This window comes from Saitoella complicata, assembly GCF_001661265.1.
Source record: "Saitoella complicata NRRL Y-17804 unplaced genomic scaffold SAICOscaffold_28, whole genome shotgun sequence".
Classification (NCBI taxonomy): Eukaryota; Fungi; Ascomycota; class Saitoellomycetes; order Saitoellales; family Saitoellaceae; genus Saitoella; species Saitoella complicata.
In genome coordinates, this window is record NW_017567019.1 from 236,857 (window position 1) to 252,818 (window position 15,962).

The 15,962-nt window shown below is 53.6% G+C and overlaps 8 protein-coding genes across 8 annotated transcripts; 3 read left to right on the top strand and 5 right to left on the bottom strand.

Moving 5' to 3' along the window:
• The first annotated feature begins 14 nt into the window (after nt 1–14).
• SAICODRAFT_85607 (general substrate transporter) lies at nt 15–1,984 on the top strand. The gene is made up of 2 exons (XM_019171407.1): nt 15–1,497; nt 1,576–1,984. The coding sequence occupies exons 1-2, from the start codon at nt 226–228 to the stop codon at nt 1,909–1,911; spliced, it is 1,608 nt and encodes a 535-aa protein (XP_019021309.1). The 5' UTR covers nt 15–225; the 3' UTR covers nt 1,912–1,984.
• A 487-nt stretch (nt 1,985–2,471) lies between these two features.
• On the bottom strand, nt 2,472–3,473 carry SAICODRAFT_227762 (uncharacterized protein; the record flags this gene model as incomplete). Its single annotated transcript, XM_019166640.1, has 2 exons — nt 2,472–3,310; nt 3,339–3,473. The coding sequence occupies 2 exons, from the start codon at nt 3,471–3,473 to the stop codon at nt 2,732–2,734; spliced, it is 714 nt and encodes a 237-aa protein (XP_019021310.1). The 3' UTR covers nt 2,472–2,731.
• Nucleotides 3,474–5,643: 2,170 nt separating this feature from the next.
• On the bottom strand, nt 5,644–7,223 carry SAICODRAFT_10248 (uncharacterized protein; the record flags this gene model as incomplete). Its single annotated transcript, XM_019165200.1, has 2 exons — nt 5,644–5,796; nt 6,399–7,223. 2 exons carry the CDS (start codon nt 7,221–7,223, stop codon nt 5,644–5,646), a joined length of 978 nt encoding a protein of 325 aa, XP_019021311.1.
• A 769-nt stretch (nt 7,224–7,992) lies between these two features.
• Nucleotides 7,993–9,464, top strand: SAICODRAFT_27888 (CBD9-like protein; the record flags this gene model as incomplete). The annotated part of the gene is made up of 2 exons (XM_019167066.1): nt 7,993–8,026; nt 8,074–9,464. 2 exons carry the CDS (start codon nt 7,993–7,995, stop codon nt 9,462–9,464), a joined length of 1,425 nt encoding a protein of 474 aa, XP_019021312.1.
• Nucleotides 9,465–9,544: 80 nt separating this feature from the next.
• SAICODRAFT_179422 (uncharacterized protein) lies at nt 9,545–12,238 on the bottom strand. Its single transcript, XM_019165880.1, has 2 exons — nt 11,072–12,238; nt 9,545–10,933 (listed from the first exon to the last, which is right to left on the bottom strand). Exons 1-2 carry the CDS (start codon nt 11,972–11,974, stop codon nt 9,626–9,628), a joined length of 2,211 nt encoding a protein of 736 aa, XP_019021313.1. The 5' UTR covers nt 11,975–12,238; the 3' UTR covers nt 9,545–9,625.
• A 439-nt stretch (nt 12,239–12,677) lies between these two features.
• Nucleotides 12,678–14,452, bottom strand: SAICODRAFT_32126 (putative aquaporin transporter). Its single transcript, XM_019168122.1, has one exon. The coding sequence runs from the start codon at nt 14,214–14,216 to the stop codon at nt 13,125–13,127; it is 1,092 nt and encodes a 363-aa protein (XP_019021314.1). The 5' UTR covers nt 14,217–14,452; the 3' UTR covers nt 12,678–13,124.
• A 554-nt stretch (nt 14,453–15,006) lies between these two features.
• Nucleotides 15,007–15,413, top strand: SAICODRAFT_32128 (uncharacterized protein). The gene has a single exon (XM_019168123.1). It carries the CDS (start codon nt 15,126–15,128, stop codon nt 15,354–15,356), a length of 231 nt encoding a protein of 76 aa, XP_019021315.1. The 5' UTR covers nt 15,007–15,125; the 3' UTR covers nt 15,357–15,413.
• SAICODRAFT_27891 (uncharacterized protein) lies at nt 15,393–15,785 on the bottom strand (the record flags this gene model as incomplete). The annotated part of the gene is made up of 1 exon (XM_019167067.1): nt 15,393–15,785. The coding sequence occupies one exon, from the start codon at nt 15,783–15,785 to the stop codon at nt 15,393–15,395; it is 393 nt and encodes a 130-aa protein (XP_019021316.1).
• Nucleotides 15,786–15,962: the final 177 nt, after the last annotated feature.

Consider the following 15,962-nt stretch of genomic DNA (forward strand, 5'->3'; position numbering starts at 1 on the left):
ACGCAGCCATCCTTGCCGATGAGAAATCTGATTGGGTCAAATAAGCCGAGACAAAAAAAATAGCTACGACTCTACACCACCTAACCCCGTGGGGTTGCTTCCCCGCCTCTCTAACCCTGGTCCATGGGACATCTGATCCAATTCCCACTATAAGATGACCCCCTCCCTCATGCCCCCGTAGCTACCTCCAGCCTTCCCAACCAACAACAACAATCAACAGACAAAATGCCCGGCGGCGCAGTAGGCGGCGTCTCCGTCGTAAACTACGACTACGAACAAGGAAAATCCTCTCGTGCGATCCTCATCGGTCTCTTCGCCGCCTTTGGTGGTATCCTCTTCGGTTATGACACCGGTACCATTTCTGGTATCATCGCCATGAAACCCTGGCTCGCGCAATTCGGTAAAGCGACGGGCAACCCGGCGGACCCGTATGCCATCACCTCATCGCAGCAATCCGGGATCGTGTCAATCCTCAGTGCCGGAACGTTCTTTGGAGCGCTTCTGGCTGCGGTGGTGGCTGATTGGATTGGGAGGAAGTTGGGGATTATTGTTAGTTGTTTGGTTTTCGCGTTTGGGGTTGCGTTGCAGACTGCCGCGAGTGGTATCCCCCTCTTCCTCGCTGGACGATTCTTTGCCGGGTTCGGCGTGGGATTGATCTCGACATTCGTCCCGATGTACCAATCCGAGGCCGCACCCAAAGCTCTCCGAGGTGCCATCGTCGCATGCTACCAACTCGCCATCACGATCGGTCTCCTCATGGCCGCACTCGCAAACCAAGGTCAACACAATAAATCAGGCTCGTCATCCTACCGTGTCGTCATCGCAATCCAATTCGCCTGGGCACTCATCCTCGGTGGGGGAATGATGTTTCTACCCGAGACACCCAGATTCTGGATCAAGAAAGATCGTCTCGAGAAAGCCGGAAACTCACTCTCGCGTCTCCGTGGTCTTCCCGCCACCGATCCCGCAATCCAAGCCGAGTTGGCCGAGATCAAGGCGAATCATGATTATGAGATGTCTTTCGGTGAGGGATCCTGGCTCGATTGCTTTAGGGGTGGGATGGCGAAGCGGACTTGGACGGGGATATGGTTACAAGGATTCCAGCAACTGACGGGTGTAAACTTCATCTTCTACTACGGTACGACATTCTTCCAACAAGCCCACTTCCAAAACGCATTCCTCGCTTCCCTCATCACCACCCTCGTCAACGTCTGCTCCACCTTTCCCGGCATCTACGGCGTCGAACGATTTGGACGACGTAAACTCCTCCTCATCGGTGCAGCCGGTATGGCGATTTGCGAATTCATCGTGGCGATTGTGGGGACTGCGACGGGGATGGGGAGTACGACTGCGAATGATGTGTTGATTGCGTTCGTGTGTGTTTATATTTTCTTTTTTGCGAGTACGTGGGGGCCGATTGCGTGGGTCGTCATTGGGGAGATTTTCCCGTTGAAGATTAGGGCAAAGGGCATTGCGTTGTCTGCTGCTTCCAACTGGGTACGTCTCCCGTCATTTGCCTCTCCTTCCTTAATCTCTTCGTCGTGTGACAAATTTGCTAATACTGGGTTGCTATAGTTATGGAACTGGGGCATCGGCTACATGACCCCCTACCTCGTAAACCCCGGCCCCGGCAACGCCGGCCTCGAGGTCAAAGTCTTCTTCCTCTGGGGCGCAACATGTACCATGTGTTTCGTATTCGCCTACTTTTTCATCTACGAAACAAAGGGATTATCACTCGAGCAGGTCGACGAATTGTATGAGAAGAGGACGGCGAGGACGAGTGAGGGGTTTGTGCCGACGGTTGAGTTTGCGAGGCATGAGGATGTTGGGGTGGGTGGGGGGAAGGATGTTGCGGAGATGGTGGAGTATGCGGGGAAGGGAGCGCATGGGAATGTGCATGAGATGGTGTAGTCGCGTCGAGTGGATGTGATGTGAGAAGTGGGAAGAGGGGAGGGAGGTGTATGATATTGAGTTGGGTACGGTGAATATTTTGGTTACTTCGTTTAATATCTTATTGCTATAATGTCACTCTCTCTTAACTGTTCAATCTTTACTCTTGCCAACAACTCTACCGTACAAAGCGGTGGGACACCCGTGGGAAAAGCAGTGTCCGTTTACATGAGTTTCTACAAACATAAGCTACGAACTTTCAAACTCCCTTGGCAACGACATCTGCTTTTCAGCAGCTGCTACTACTAAGGAACTCAGAGAGTCAACCCCGCCCGTGCTTTACAGCATCTGGACTTGCGAGAACTCGTCACCATACCACTATCCACCTTTTCAGAACCTTCTCCCACAGTTTATTGGCACGACGACACCCGCCATGGTTTTGGCGCTGAGGACTAGTCATGACTCATTGTGGGGGTACACAAACCAAACAACAAACTTACCGGGCATATAGGCCCTAAACGTTTGGACTCGTTTGAGGCAGTGCGGGTACTGGTTAGGTAGTGTGTGCACACAGTGTTAGCCAACGCTGGAGCGCCCGAGAGAGACCCGTTACAGGTACTGCCTTGCCGTTGAGGGCTTGACGCGATATCCACACTGCGGGCCACGACTTACCGCCCATTTGAGGTGCGGACTTGAAGGGAGCTAGTGTGGTATCGCCTCGGACTTGAGCCATTACAGCCCGGGGAGGATGGACGAGGTTCATGGAGGTGTTCCTCATCCGACCAAACAAAGAACAACAAAAGACAAACGCCCACTCTCACTCTCCCACAACATCCACCCATCAACATCCCCTCTTCGCCGCCTTCTCAACCTCCGCATTCGCCGCCGCCATCATGGCCATCATCCGCTCATGCATGGCATTAGCCTTGTTCACCTCCTCCATCCTTTGATGCGCCGCAACAAGAGCATTCTGCTCCTCCATCAACAACATTGATTGGCGGAGCTTCTCTTGCACTCTCTTCTCTTCGGCTTCCTCAGCGAGGCGACGACGGTTCGCCTCAGCCTCCACCTGGGCTTGGCGCATCTTCTCCTGATTCTCCATCCTCTCACGCCTCTCATGCTCCTCGCGCCTGCGCTTCTCCTCTCGCCTGCGCCCTTCCTCACGTGCCGCTTCTTCGCGGACACGCTCCTCCTGTCTGCGAAGCTGAAGTTCACGCTCGTAATCGTCACGGTGTTTCTTTTGCGCTTCGAGACGCACCCTCTCCTCCTCCCTCAACTGCTGCCTTGCGGCACGCACCTCCTCCACGTGAAGCCTCTCCTGTTCAGCAACAGAGGTGTACCCCGAATCATTACTGATCCGGTTAACGTTCTCCGACTGACTCTCTACCTCCTTCGAGGAAACCATGTTAGCATGCCTGTCCTGCTCAAGATTGTAAACCCTAACGTACCTTCTCCCTCACTTCATAGACGTGCTGAATCTCGACTGGGGCGCTATGGCAGACAAAAGTGAGAAGAACCTCCTTTGTCTTGGCCCAGAAGGACTTCTTGCTGGCGGAAACGGTGCTGTTGTAGACGGGAGACATTGTTGTAAGTGTTGTAAGCTTGTTGTTTGCTTGTAAAGGAGGATAACCACAGCGAAGTTCTTGACGATGTTGGTTGGGGAGAAGTTGGGAAGAGAGAGAAAATTCTCTCTTTAAAGACGTTTCGGCGCTATTGTCGAGCTATCGCCATCCTCTTCCTGTTATTGGTCGTGATGTAAGTCGTCCTAATCCGGTGCCCATGGACGCGTCTGTCTGTGCGAAATTGCCGGATCCGGTCCGCGCGCGTTTCGATGGCGGCGAGCGCAAATCTGTGCTAATGACGAATCAATAAAGTATCAGGAAGAACTCAAACGGCTTGAAAAGCTGAGAGAGTGTCCACGGTACGGTAGGCGTTCGGCGCGATGGCAGGCCTGCAACTTTCACACGGTTTGGGCGAGGATTCGGGAGCACGAGCAGCTACGCGTGTGGAAAAAGAGTCACTAAAGTCACGCATCTATGGATCAAGGCATATTTTAGGTTTAAATAGCAGTAGGCTTTGTATCGGCGGTGCAACTGGCTTGGTATTGCGCCGAGCGGCTGTTTGTTCGCTGTTTCTGTTCGTCTACCGGATCAGCACGATTGATTTACAGATGCTAAAGAAGAGATCTAAAGAATCTGTCCGTCTCCTTTTTAAAGCCTCATGGTGAACCAGAAAACTCCGAAAAGAGGAAAGATAGAGAGCTCCGTTCTCACAAACAGTGCTCAACGACTACCAGCAAAGTACTTGTCTAAATCACTAAGAGTTCCAGGGGGGGGGAGAGGCGGAACTCCGTGGAAGACAGCGTGGAAACATGAATGAATCCAGGATACCACGGACATCTTTCGATGCAGTCGATTCTCGAGCCATGGTACCGCAACAGCGTCACTTCCTCATCGCGAGTCGTATCACCACATATAAAGCACAGACAAAGGCTACTTGCCCAAACATAAACATACTATTAGGATTCATCACCGCCAAAAAACCGGGATCGTGTCTTGACGGGTACTTCCTCGCCCACGTTATGAGCCCCGAAAGAGACCGGAACCATAACTCCTATACTTCCAAGGAGGAACGGTTGATATTCAGAAGGGAATTCCAAGATTTCTCCTGGGGCGCCCCACCACGATGTGCTTCGCCAGTACCTGTGCGGTAGTTGGCTTGGATGGAGTTCGAGGACGGAGGATGGAAGGGAACAAGAACTGAATTTTTTTGGTTCGGCGCTAAGGCCGGATTCGCCACCTGCTGCCTGCATATGTGAGGCCTAAGGTGTGATGCATGTCCGACCATTAGGTTCGCGGTGGCCTTTCGTTTTGACATGAGAGCGCCTATGAAAACCGTCGGATACGGAGTCCAAGCTGGTCTGTTGCTGATGTTGCTAAGATTTAGACAATAGAAATCACAGAACCCTCTTTATGTATATTAACCCTCGGGCATTTCTATCCCAATGACTGCTGCGTATCGTGAGAAAACAGTTAAGGCTCTTTTATCGAGGTCAACGATTACTACGAATGTCTATCTCAATCATGGTACTACATATAGAAATCACAGAACCCTCTTTATGTATATTAACCCTCGGGCATTTCTATCCCAATGACTGCTGCGTATCGTGAGAAAACAGTTAAGGCTCTTTTATCGAGGTCAACGATTACTACGAATGTCTATCTCAATCATGGTACTACATATTAAGCAACAGAACTGCTTACTCGCCTATGCGCTCCCGAGATGGCGGTCTGCTTCATCAGTTCTGTCACTGTAGTGTTTGGGAGTGATGGGAACGAAGGAAGGAGCGGCGCCCCCTACTTATAGTCGAAGGGAAAATCACCCTCGCGCTAAAGCGTAGCGCCGTATTAGCGTGGTTAAACTGGCGAGTCACCGTGGGTCTTCGAGGTGCGCGCGCACAAGGCCTCTGTGTTACGAGTGGCGCAGCACGTTAACAACGCGTTTTATGATACCTGGTATTTCTTCTCCTCCTTCTCCACACCAACTTCCACCTCCGCCGCCATCTCTACCACCAGTTCTGCCCGTACCTCCACTTCTTGCTTCCCCTCCACGTCTACATCCACACCCACCTCACCCATTTTCTCCACAAGCGCGTGTTCATCCCACCTTCAGCCTCACCTCCACTCCTACTCCCGACTGCTCAGCTTCAACATCATCTTCTTCATCGACGGGGACCGCGTGCAGCGCGGACGCTCAATTTAACTCCACAAGGGCGCTTTCCCCAACAATCAGCTCCTTCTTCAGCACCTCCACGTCAACGTCCAGCGTAACGGACATCTCCATTCCATTCTCCTCGTCGTCCGCGTCCAGCGCAGAAGACCGGTTCTGATCCATGTTGAGAACACGCTTGTCGCCAAAGTCAGGCCGGAACAACGGGACATAGTCGCGGGACCGGTCGTTTTTACGTTTGGGGTGGGGATTGATCCGGGGACCCGGAAGTCTATTCACCCTTGCCTCCCACCATCGGCATAACCCATCGTTCAAAATGCGTTGTTCTCGCAGGCGGCACAACTCAGCCTCAGCATTGAGGAGTCCTTTCGTAAGGGCTGCCGAGTATGGCGATCCTGTACGGCATGACTTGAGGAACGGCTAAACTTGGGAAGGGCTATCAGCGGACAGACCAAGGATCGTTGGTGGAGGTACCGTACTTGAATGGTGGTTTAGTCAATCTGTCCGCGGGTGGACTGATGCCGGATGGAATCGATATGAGGCGCTGGATTACTTGTCTCTTGGGTAACCCTATGCGGGATCTGCTGATTGAAGGACGTTCATGGACTGATCGATTGACTGCACCTGGATGGCCACGAACCGCTTCCCACGTTATGAGTCATTCAACGATAAGGATTACTACAATTTATTCACTATATAGTGTTTTGACTGCGAACATCAGTAAGCTTCTGAGCTGTCATGACTAAGAAGTAGGCGTCAAGGCTCGCACGCCCAGCTACCATCTCTTCATATGCAGCGTGGACAAGGTCGTCAACCTCGTCTGTTGTCTTGATCTCGTCAGTGGTTCCCGATTCAGCGAGAGCTACTAGCAGCGGCGTTGTCACAGTTGCCACATTCTCGGCAAACTCTTCTAATGCCACTTGATCTTTCTCCAAACTGGTACCAAAGTGAAAGTTGAACCTCCTAACCTTGACGTTTTCGAAACTCGAAGAGTGAAGAACATCCGGGATCTTTTGAGCACTGTCGATCGAACGACCAAGGACGCGGGGCGCAGCGTTGGTCAGCCTGGCCCATTTGTTGAAGGATTCGTTCCCGCTGCCCTTGCCTGTTACAATCAGCTCAACCCATTGCATCCAACCTCCAGGGGTAAGGATATCGAATATGTTATCCAAAACGCCGGGGTAATCTTGTTCCGTCAGACCACAGGTGAGAAGACGGAGATGAACGATTTCGTACTGTTTACGGAGAAATGCGGGCAATTCCTTCGTAGGAAGAGCCGGGGCTTCGGAGAGGTGGATGTTCGGAGCGGTATGCTTGGGGAACTGCTTCGAGGAAGGATCAATACCGTCGAGTTGGGTGTCGGCTGAAACCTCCTTGGCCAGCTCCTCAAGCCAGATACCCGTGCCTGTCCCGACGTCGAGGATGCTATTGGCCTGGCCGAGAGGAATATGAGGTTCGAGAGGGGTGTCTTGGTAACGGAGAATGAGGAAGTGTTGCTTGTTCAGGCGAGAGGTCTCGGCGAGGTCTCGCGGAAGAGCATACCCAGGTGTGTTATTCTCATTGCGGCAAGGAGCATGGGCGGCATGATTCTTTGTCTCCGTCATAGTGGTAGTCAATGTGGTTTCGGGTAGGGCTGCTCGACATGGTCAGCTCGTTCCTCTTTTACATTCAACATCGGTCGTGACATGACTGCCACGATTCTTGAATCTCGCCGTCGGACAGCTACGTGCCTCCGATCTCCGTGGGCGGCCCTTAGCAAGAGGCAACAAATAACCGAAGGCCACTTACCGAAGCTGGGGTTTAGAGACTGGCAAGGAATCCGGAATACTTGACACCAAAAGCATCTATAGGTCGTGTGCTTTCGTACAATGGGACTTCGGGGCGATCCGAGGACCGTGTAAAGACATCGAGATCAGCGAAAATTTCGCACGAGCGGCCCCAGTAATGATCTACAGATATCGCCGTACGCATGCCGGCAAGAACGTTTAATCACGAGAGGTCATCCACGGCTTTGTCATCAACCCAGTCATCGCTGAACGTATATATGATCGTTACACCGTTCGCGCAGTACCGCGTGCCGTCGCTTGGCCTGCGGGGAGATGCCGGCGGCGCACGAGGACTGCCCCGGACGCGGACCGCAACGACCAGAATAGCAACGGTACAGAAGCGCGACAACAGAATAAGGTTCGGTGCAGAAACGAGATTGATCCTGTTCAACTCCGAGCGTGCTTATTTCCCGTTAACGGGGCTGTGCAACCATGTAGTGCTTGGCAATCCGTACCCGACAATTGGTGAAGTATATACAGACGTGAGTCGCCGCACCGTACTTAGCGACCAGATCGGGACCTCCAGAGTACATTGGTTGATTTCGACATGACGCTCGTTTCCTTGTCATTCGTTGTTACTTGTGAGTATCTTCCACCCTTCCTCGAGTATTGTGCTGACCCGTCTCAGGCCTCCTCAGTTTGCTCCTCTGCGTCTCCGCCCAGGTCCAATATTGCTCGTCCAGTAACGTCTGTATCGCCCTTGAGACACATGAGAACTCCTCTACCAACGCTGCGGACCTTTACTTCCAGATCTCCGCCCAGAAGTCTCAAGGATGGGCTGCCATGGGAATTGGAGATGGGATGAAGGGTGCTCTGATGTTCATCCTGTACCCTGACGGTACCGATCAAGGGGTCACAGTGAGTGTACGCACCGCTACAGGGCACGTCGAGCCTTCGGACGTCACCAGTAACGTTCCCGCCATCGCCGTCACGAATACGAGCGTCACTTCAGACCGCTTCATGGCCAACATCGTTTGCTACAACTGCGCGAGCTGGACTGGCACGAAGTTGGATGTCACTTCTACGTCTCAACCATGGATCTGGTCGGTCGGCGGATCGAATCAGAAGCTCGTCAGTACCGACGTGAACGCACAGATTACGCAGCATGCGTCATACGGACAATTTACGCTGGACATGGGTCAGAGCAATGTAGCCGCTGCCGACCCGTCCTCGAGCAGCACTGGCACCTCGAGCAGCACTGGCACCTCGAGCAGCACTGGCACCTCGAGCAGCACTGGCACCTCGAGCATTACTGGCACCACGACAGGCACGGCAACGGGCTCGTCGTCCTCGGCGAGAGCATCTGCCTCGTCTACGTCTGCATCCTCCGCTCCGGTTGGTCCCCAAGTCAACCTTGGCGATACCGCTGCCTCCAACACTGGTGCGACAGCAGGTACCTCCGGCTCATCTGATCATCATGGTGCCATCGTCGCTCACGCAGTTTTCATGCTCGCGGCATTCTTCGTTCTCTTTCCCTCCGGCGTGGTCCTCCTCCGCGTTTCCCAGCCGTGGAGTTTCGTCGCGCACTGGACGATGCAGGTCATCGCTACCCTGGCGGCCATCATCGGGGCTGTAATCATGATCTGGTACTCCTTGCAGGATCCGGAGTACAAGTCATTCAAGAACAAGCATCAGATCCTGGGGTTGGTAATCTTGTGTGCACTGATCCCGCAGGTCGTCATGGGCTGGGTTCATCACTTGAACTACAAGAAATACCAGACGCGTACGGCGCCGAGTCACCTGCACATGTGGCTCGGAAGGACCGTTTTGATCCTTGCAGTCCTCAATGCAGGATGGGGATACCGTCTTAGGGAGAATAACAAAGGCGCTATCGCAGTGTGGGTCGTGGGAGCCATCGTGATATTGATGCTGGGTCTTTTGTGTGGACGCCATGCTCGTCTGAGGGCAGCGTTGAATGCGCCGGTGTGGAGAGCTGGGTTTACAGTTGCCTCTGCGGAGACTCTTCCAGGGAATAAGGAGGCAGAACGCGTGGTTGCGGTTGAGCGTGATTCAGGATGATCTCGCGATACGGGCGGTTTCATTGAGGAGTTTATATAGGATTTCACACATATATATTCCGACTTAGCAGTGCAGATCAACTATGGCCAACTCGTTATGAAGCAGATTTATCTGACTAACGTCGTCCTCGGGACACTTCACTCCTTCACTGACGTCGTCCTTCACCTATCCACTAACGTAGATCCATACCACCTCTGCCTAATCTCGAACAACGTCCCCAAATCATGCTCATTCCTCCGAACCCTGAAACACTTCCATGCATTCCCATTCGGTCTCTCCTTCCTCTCCAGCTTTCCATGAATATCCAACACCCGATGTTCCAGCATATTCGGTGTTAAAACATCCGGAATCATGACCATGGTTGTATCAGCACTGGGGTAAACCTCTTGCCCTTCAGGTGCGGAGAAGGTGAGTGCATACGTGAGCGGATCAATCGCAGTCAGCGTAACCTCTTTCCTCACACGCATAGTATCCATCGTCTTTCTCTTCCCACCAATCCGCATCTCCCCCTTCTTCGAAGTAAATATTCGATCATAAACCCATACATCGCCGACAACCCCATTACTCCCCCTTACTACATCCCCCAACTTAACACCCTTCGCATCCCCAGCCAGCGCCGGATTGTCCAAGCGCTGTTTCTGGCCCCAGTAGGATTCGGATTGAGAGTCTTTCCAGGAGTCGTATAGGCCGTCGGCGCAAGCAGCGTTTGTGACGAGGGCGGAGCGGAGGAAGGAAGGGGCGTAGGCGCCTGAGGAGAGACATGCGGTGAAGTCATCGATGGCTTCAGTCAAGAATGAGTTGTATTGGAGGAAATCGGAGCGAAGCTCGGCTCCTGAGGATTCGGTCTGCTCTTCGGCGTCTTCAGGGTAGACTTTGTCGATGTCCGGTAGTAGCTCTAAACATTCTTGTCGTGCTGATGCGGGAAGCTGGTTCCATACTTCTTGAGTGAAAAGACTGTGTATGTTCATATCGAGGAGAAGACTTCGGCGGTCCGTTAACAGACGTGTCGTATCCCACGAGTCAGGATTGTTCGTCTTAGCGGCCGATGGAGGTGACAGGATTGGTTTTGTGACCAGGATCCGAGCCGACGTGAGCTTGTTGGTGTTTTGATGCTCGTCGTCGTTAGGGGACGAGCCCCTTGAGGTACCGTCTGAATCCCCTTCGTTCCCTCTAATCTCAACATCGATTGAGGAAGAGAACCCACTTTGCGCAGGCGGAGACAATGACACAAGGTCATTCGGCATGGACTCCATTGTCCTCGTCCTCACCACCGTTCGTCGCGGGTGCTTAGATCTCTGTGCATCTTCATCACTTGCTGCCTCGGCGTCTGGCTGAAGAGTACTCGTGCTTCCTCTTCGGGGGGTAGGGATGGTTTCAATGTTGTACTCCACGTCGGCGGCCAACTCATCCTCTCCGATCCCCTTATTTCGCCGTCGAGGCGTCTTCCTCTTCACTTCCCCCGCAACGACCTCGTCTTCTTCACCTCCACCAAACTTCCGCCTCCTCGATTTGTGCGGTCCCACCTCCGGCGCACTCGTCTCCTCAGACTCCGTCGTCCGCTGTTCAAGTGGATGACCACGACGACGTGGCGGATTGGGCGAGAAGACCTCGTCCTCTTGATCTCCCGTCACCTTTTGTCTCCTGGATTTGCGCGGTCCCACCTCCGGCGCACTCGTCCCCTCAGACCCCGTCACGCGCTTTTTCGGCGGACGACCACAACGACGTGGCATAATGGGAGTGACGACCGCAATATCATCTTCAGCGTCGTTGTTCCCTGCGACCAACTCGTCCTCTACATCTTCATCCACATGTCGGGAACTAGATGTACGCAACGTACGAGACGGACGACCGCGGCGACGTGGTGCGTCTTTGGAGTCGACAACATCACGCTTCTTTGGCAGTCTTCCAACTTTACGTGTACCGGCATCGTCCTCGCCAACTTTGACATTAGCCGGTCTCCCGCGCTTCCGCTTCACCACCCCCTCCTCGCCGCCTGGCTCGGTTGAGGGTTGGAGCTCCACCTTTGCGTACTTGGCTTTCATCTTCGCGGTTAAAGGTTTGATGATGACTTCAGCTTTCGGACGACTTGTACCGATGTCGACGACGTCTGGGTTCGTATGTCGTGATCGGCCACGTCGAGGAATTGTCGACACGGTGGTGTCATCGTGCTTTGACGCAGATGGTTCCCGTTCCTTGGAGGAGGACCTTCGAGGGTTCTCTTCCAGCTGTGGTGTGTGCTTTACCGTTCGCGTAACCGGTACCGTTCTCTTACCCGCCCTTCCACGTGCACGCCCACTCGCATCTTTGCCGATCCGCGCTTCTTCCTGATGGTTCTTGCGCGTTTGCTCCACGACAAGATCTGACTTCCTTGCCGATGTCGCAAATGGTTGTTTCGCGTCCTTCAACTGCGTTCCGACACGCGACACGCCGCCCTCCACACGGCGCCGCTTCGAAGGATGTGGAGATCGGGTATCGACATGATCCGCTGCCTGTTTTCTAGTGCGAAGCATGGTCGCTCGTTACAGCTGATCGTCTTTTGAGAGTTGAAAGCTGGATCAATTACGATTGTTTTGGTCGGTATCGGTTCGGACGCGGAGAGCCGACGTACGACCAGGGCGCTCCAACGCTGGCAGGCGGGGGCAAGAGCGCGCGTCACGGCGACAACCCAGGAATGCCTGGGAAGGGTCCTGATCTGCTATTGACGGGTACGGGAGGCATTTTCAACCCGTCAAAGTCAGGGTAGTGAGCATGGGTAGCAGTGACTGTATCTGAATGGGGTGTCAGGTAGGCAACCGCCAGTACGTTCGAATTCACGGCATCCTGGTGTTTCTGGTTATACTTTATGTGAACACTGATGTGCCTTCATCACATGTTCACCAGCGTCGGACAACTCCTGAACCGGACATATCTCAATCTTGCTGTGCTATATTGAAAGCTTCCAGTGCTCTGTCTACACGGCCAACTTTGCGTTGCCTCTGACGGGTACCGGTAACCGGTGGGCAGGCGCGTCGGAACATCATCGTCCCGCATTCCGACGACTCAACTGTTAAGGCGAACCGAGACGAACGCTCCAAATACACCAGCCCACGACGTAACGTATTTCAGTCTTAAATGTCGTGCTCTTGATGGAAATCCTCGACTTGCACCCATCGGGATCTGTCGAAACGCCTCGACCACCCTCGCCGATGACAAAAGTTCTACGTGGGGTTCTTGAAGGAGGATGAATATTTTCGGTACCTTAGGAGTGCAGAAGGTGATAAGCATTCGATGAAGATTATAGATGGAAGCGTAAGATATTCCTTCTAAGGGTGCCGGCTCGTCTTGTTTACGAGTCCACGACTGCTGCGCAGAAGTCTCAGAGGGCGGCTGAGCAGTTCAAGATGCAGTCAAAGGACCGTTGATCAGGCAAGAGGAGAGAGGAAGGCAAGGAGTAGGAAGCTTAAGAACAAGCATGCTATGAAGAACCAAAGGAGTGATTTTGTAATGCAATACCCACACTTTAACAACAGTGACAGCAGTATCGATGCAACTACGAGAATTGTACAACAATCAGTCACCCCAACCCACACGGAATAGACCCTCGAATCCAAGAAGTCACCGTCTCACAAACCAGAAACGCAACTCACAACAACAATCGAGCGCCCTCAGCGATCAATTCAATCAACGGAACTTCCCGTCGTCGACCCTCACCTCAATCTGCTGAGGTGCATCGTCACTCCTCGCCGTCCGAGTCCTAACCAACTCCTCATGTTCGTCCGGGTGACTCATGTGGCCAGCTTTGATAATGCTCCGATGATCCTTAAACACAAACTCGTAAATCGCACACCCAAAAAGCGTAGCCGGGATAGGCGTCAACGCCGCAATAGCACTGTACGGATGCGGAAACGCCTCGCCTCCCCAAATCATGGCGGTCAAGATACGCGCACCAAGGTCACGAGCGGGGTTGGCGGAGAAGGTGTCGATGGCGAAACCCCACACTGCGACGGCGTAGATGAGGCCGATTGCATAGGGTGCTGAGGCGGGGGAGATGAATGGGTTGGATGGGTCGAGGACAGCCCAGACGAGGATGGCGATGTAGGAGTCCACCATCCATTCGTTGAGGAAGACGTAGCCGAGGTTGGTCTGCGCGGGTCCAGGGTGAGCACAGAAGAGGGTGTTGACGCCCTGAGGTCCGATCTTCGCAATACCCTTCTCCTCGATCGCGGCTATGTATGCCTGGATCTGCTCGTGGTATTGGGCGTAGCAACTCAACGCAGCCATGAAGCATCCGAAGATCTGGGCGAAGATGTAGTACGGGACCTTCTTCCACGGAAACCCTTGGTAGACGGCGAAGGCGATAGTGAAAGCGGGGTTGAGGTGACCACCGGATGTGGCTCCAGCGATCATGACGGCAAAAGCGACGCCGATAGCGAAACAGATTCCGATGCAAAGGATAGAGCCAAGAGTACCCCCGGATCCGGTGAGAACGTCGAGGTTGAAGACAATGGAGGTGGAAACACCAGCGTAGACGTAGAAGTAGCAACCGACAGCTTCGGCGAACATCTCTCTAAACCATCGAGGGCGCTTATCTTCGAAAGCCAATCTCCATTGGGATACGGCGGGAGGCAAGACGACGTCGGGTTTGGAGACGGGTTCGGCGAGGACGTCGGTCGTACCGAGCTCCATCTGACCTGTGTGAAGGCGGCGGAGCTCGATCGTCTCACCGGGAGCGGCATAGGTGGTTGTGTGAGAGGTACCTTCGTTGTCCGGCATGGTAGCTGTTGATCCGTATGTAGGCGTTGAAGAGGTGCGGTGACAAATCAAAGAGCGCAAGCGCCTGGAGGCTCTTTATACCTCATCTCGTCCGCCACTGGACATGACAGAGGCAATACGAAGCGACAAAGCTCGAGCGGGGTCCAATTGCGGGGTTTCTTCGCTCGTTTGTTCACACATGCCTCCGCTGTACGCATCACGCGGATGGTCGTTGACCCCAACAAGTTTAAAGTTATTCGTATCGAATATGCAACCGGCGAACATGTTGTACCGAACCGCGGTAGCTACTCAAGCGGACTTTCGGTATGGTCTGGAGCCGGGCCGCAAAAAGTGGGGGCCGTCGCGGAAGCATGTCCTGCGCCTTGGGCATCAGCTTTCATCTTGCGCTTGACAGCGATCCGCGTCCGCTGACAAGCACTTTGCGAGGCTGGGTTTCGTCTTCATGGAATTCACTCGCTCTAAGAACTGACTTTCGATGTGTATTATACCGTCCGTTATCAACCTTGTGTAGTTGAAGAGGGACACCTACCCGGCGTCGACGCTGACCGTTTTCACGCCCATAGACAGTTGACCTCCCCGTCACATTACGGCTGGATTGCTCATCCGTACGCTCAATTGCATTTTTACCTGCTCTTAGAAATACGTGAAGCAGCTGTCATACGCACCTGGAGCTGCGTGAGTGTTTCCAGGCTTTCGACCTCGCTGAAGGGCCCCGTTGCGGGGGTGCACGTGAGTGCCCCGCGACGTCAGGCTGCGCGAAAGTCAGAAATATTACACAGACAGGCGAGTACAACTGTCTCGCCCTCGTTCAATGCTTAAGACCATCCAGTACTTCTACCGCGCCAGCTGCTGCTCCCTCTCCTTCGACATTCAACCTTAACCTTCTCCGTCCATCGCAGATCACCGCCTATGGCCATGCGACAGATGCTTTCGCTACGCATACTCACGAAAGGTGTTCGATCAGTGCGTCGTATTACGGCTCACAACTACACCTGTAGGTCTCCCTCAGCTTGGTCCCGCTTCAACTCCACCTCTACCTCCAATACAATGTACCCGGACGCAAGTCCCCGGATTAGTTCCTCACATGGTCCACAATTGTTCCGGTCAAAAGCCCAAGTTGATAGTGAAACAAAAAGGTAGAACAGAAGTTTTCCATCCTGCACCCTCCGTCTACGCCTAACCAGTCTTCGCCCAAGCAATGGTTGCTCCGAGACGATCCCCCGATTCGTAAAATAATAGCTGCTGGCCGCCAAAGTTGACAATCTCCGGGGCAGCCACACGGCCAACATCGTCGCCGCTGCCGCTGGCCTTGTGGAGCAGGATCGGTTTCGAGCCGACGTTGCGCAGGGTCTTGTCGATTGTGCGGGCATAGCTCTTGCCGTTCGACGCGTGATAGATCACGTAAAGCTCTCCCTGCCACTCCCAGAGGTTGCCTCCCGATACGTCGGACCCTTCTTCGGAGCCAGGTTCGACAACGTAATCGGGATCGACCGTCCACTTGCGCCCGTCTTTAGACTCCGCGAGGCGAATGCGACGCTTGTCGTCTCGCTCGTTCCCCATGTAGAACATGCCGTACGTGTAGCCGGATGCTGGGTTAGGGTTAGGGTTAGGGTTAGGGTTAGGGTTAGGGTTAGGGTTAGGGTTAGGGTTAGGGTTAGGGTTAGGGTTAGGGTTAGGGTTAGGGTTAGGGTTAGGGTTAGGGTTAGGGTTAGGGTTAGGGTTAGGGTTAGGGTTAGGGTTAGGGTT

Bases quoted from the DNA above. Each gene is read 5' to 3' on its own strand.
- SAICODRAFT_32128 (XM_019168123.1), top strand. From the start codon at position 15,126: ATGGCCATGCGACAGATGCTTTCGCTACGCATACTCACGAAAGGTGTT.
- SAICODRAFT_85607 (XM_019171407.1), top strand. From the start codon at position 226: ATGCCCGGCGGCGCAGTAGGCGGCGTCTCCGTCGTAAACTACGACTAC. The intron at 1,498-1,575 runs GTACGTCTCCCG...GGGTTGCTATAG, and splicing joins TGTCTGCTGCTTCCAACTGG to TTATGGAACTGGGGCATCGG.
- SAICODRAFT_179422 (XM_019165880.1), bottom strand. From the start codon at position 11,974: ATGCTTCGCACTAGAAAACAGGCAGCGGATCATGTCGATACCCGATCT. The intron at 10,934-11,071 runs GTCTTCTCGCCC...GAAGAAGACGAG, and splicing joins CGGGAGATCAAGAGGACGAG to GTCGTTGCGGGGGAAGTGAA.
- SAICODRAFT_32126 (XM_019168122.1), bottom strand. From the start codon at position 14,216: ATGCCGGACAACGAAGGTACCTCTCACACAACCACCTATGCCGCTCCC.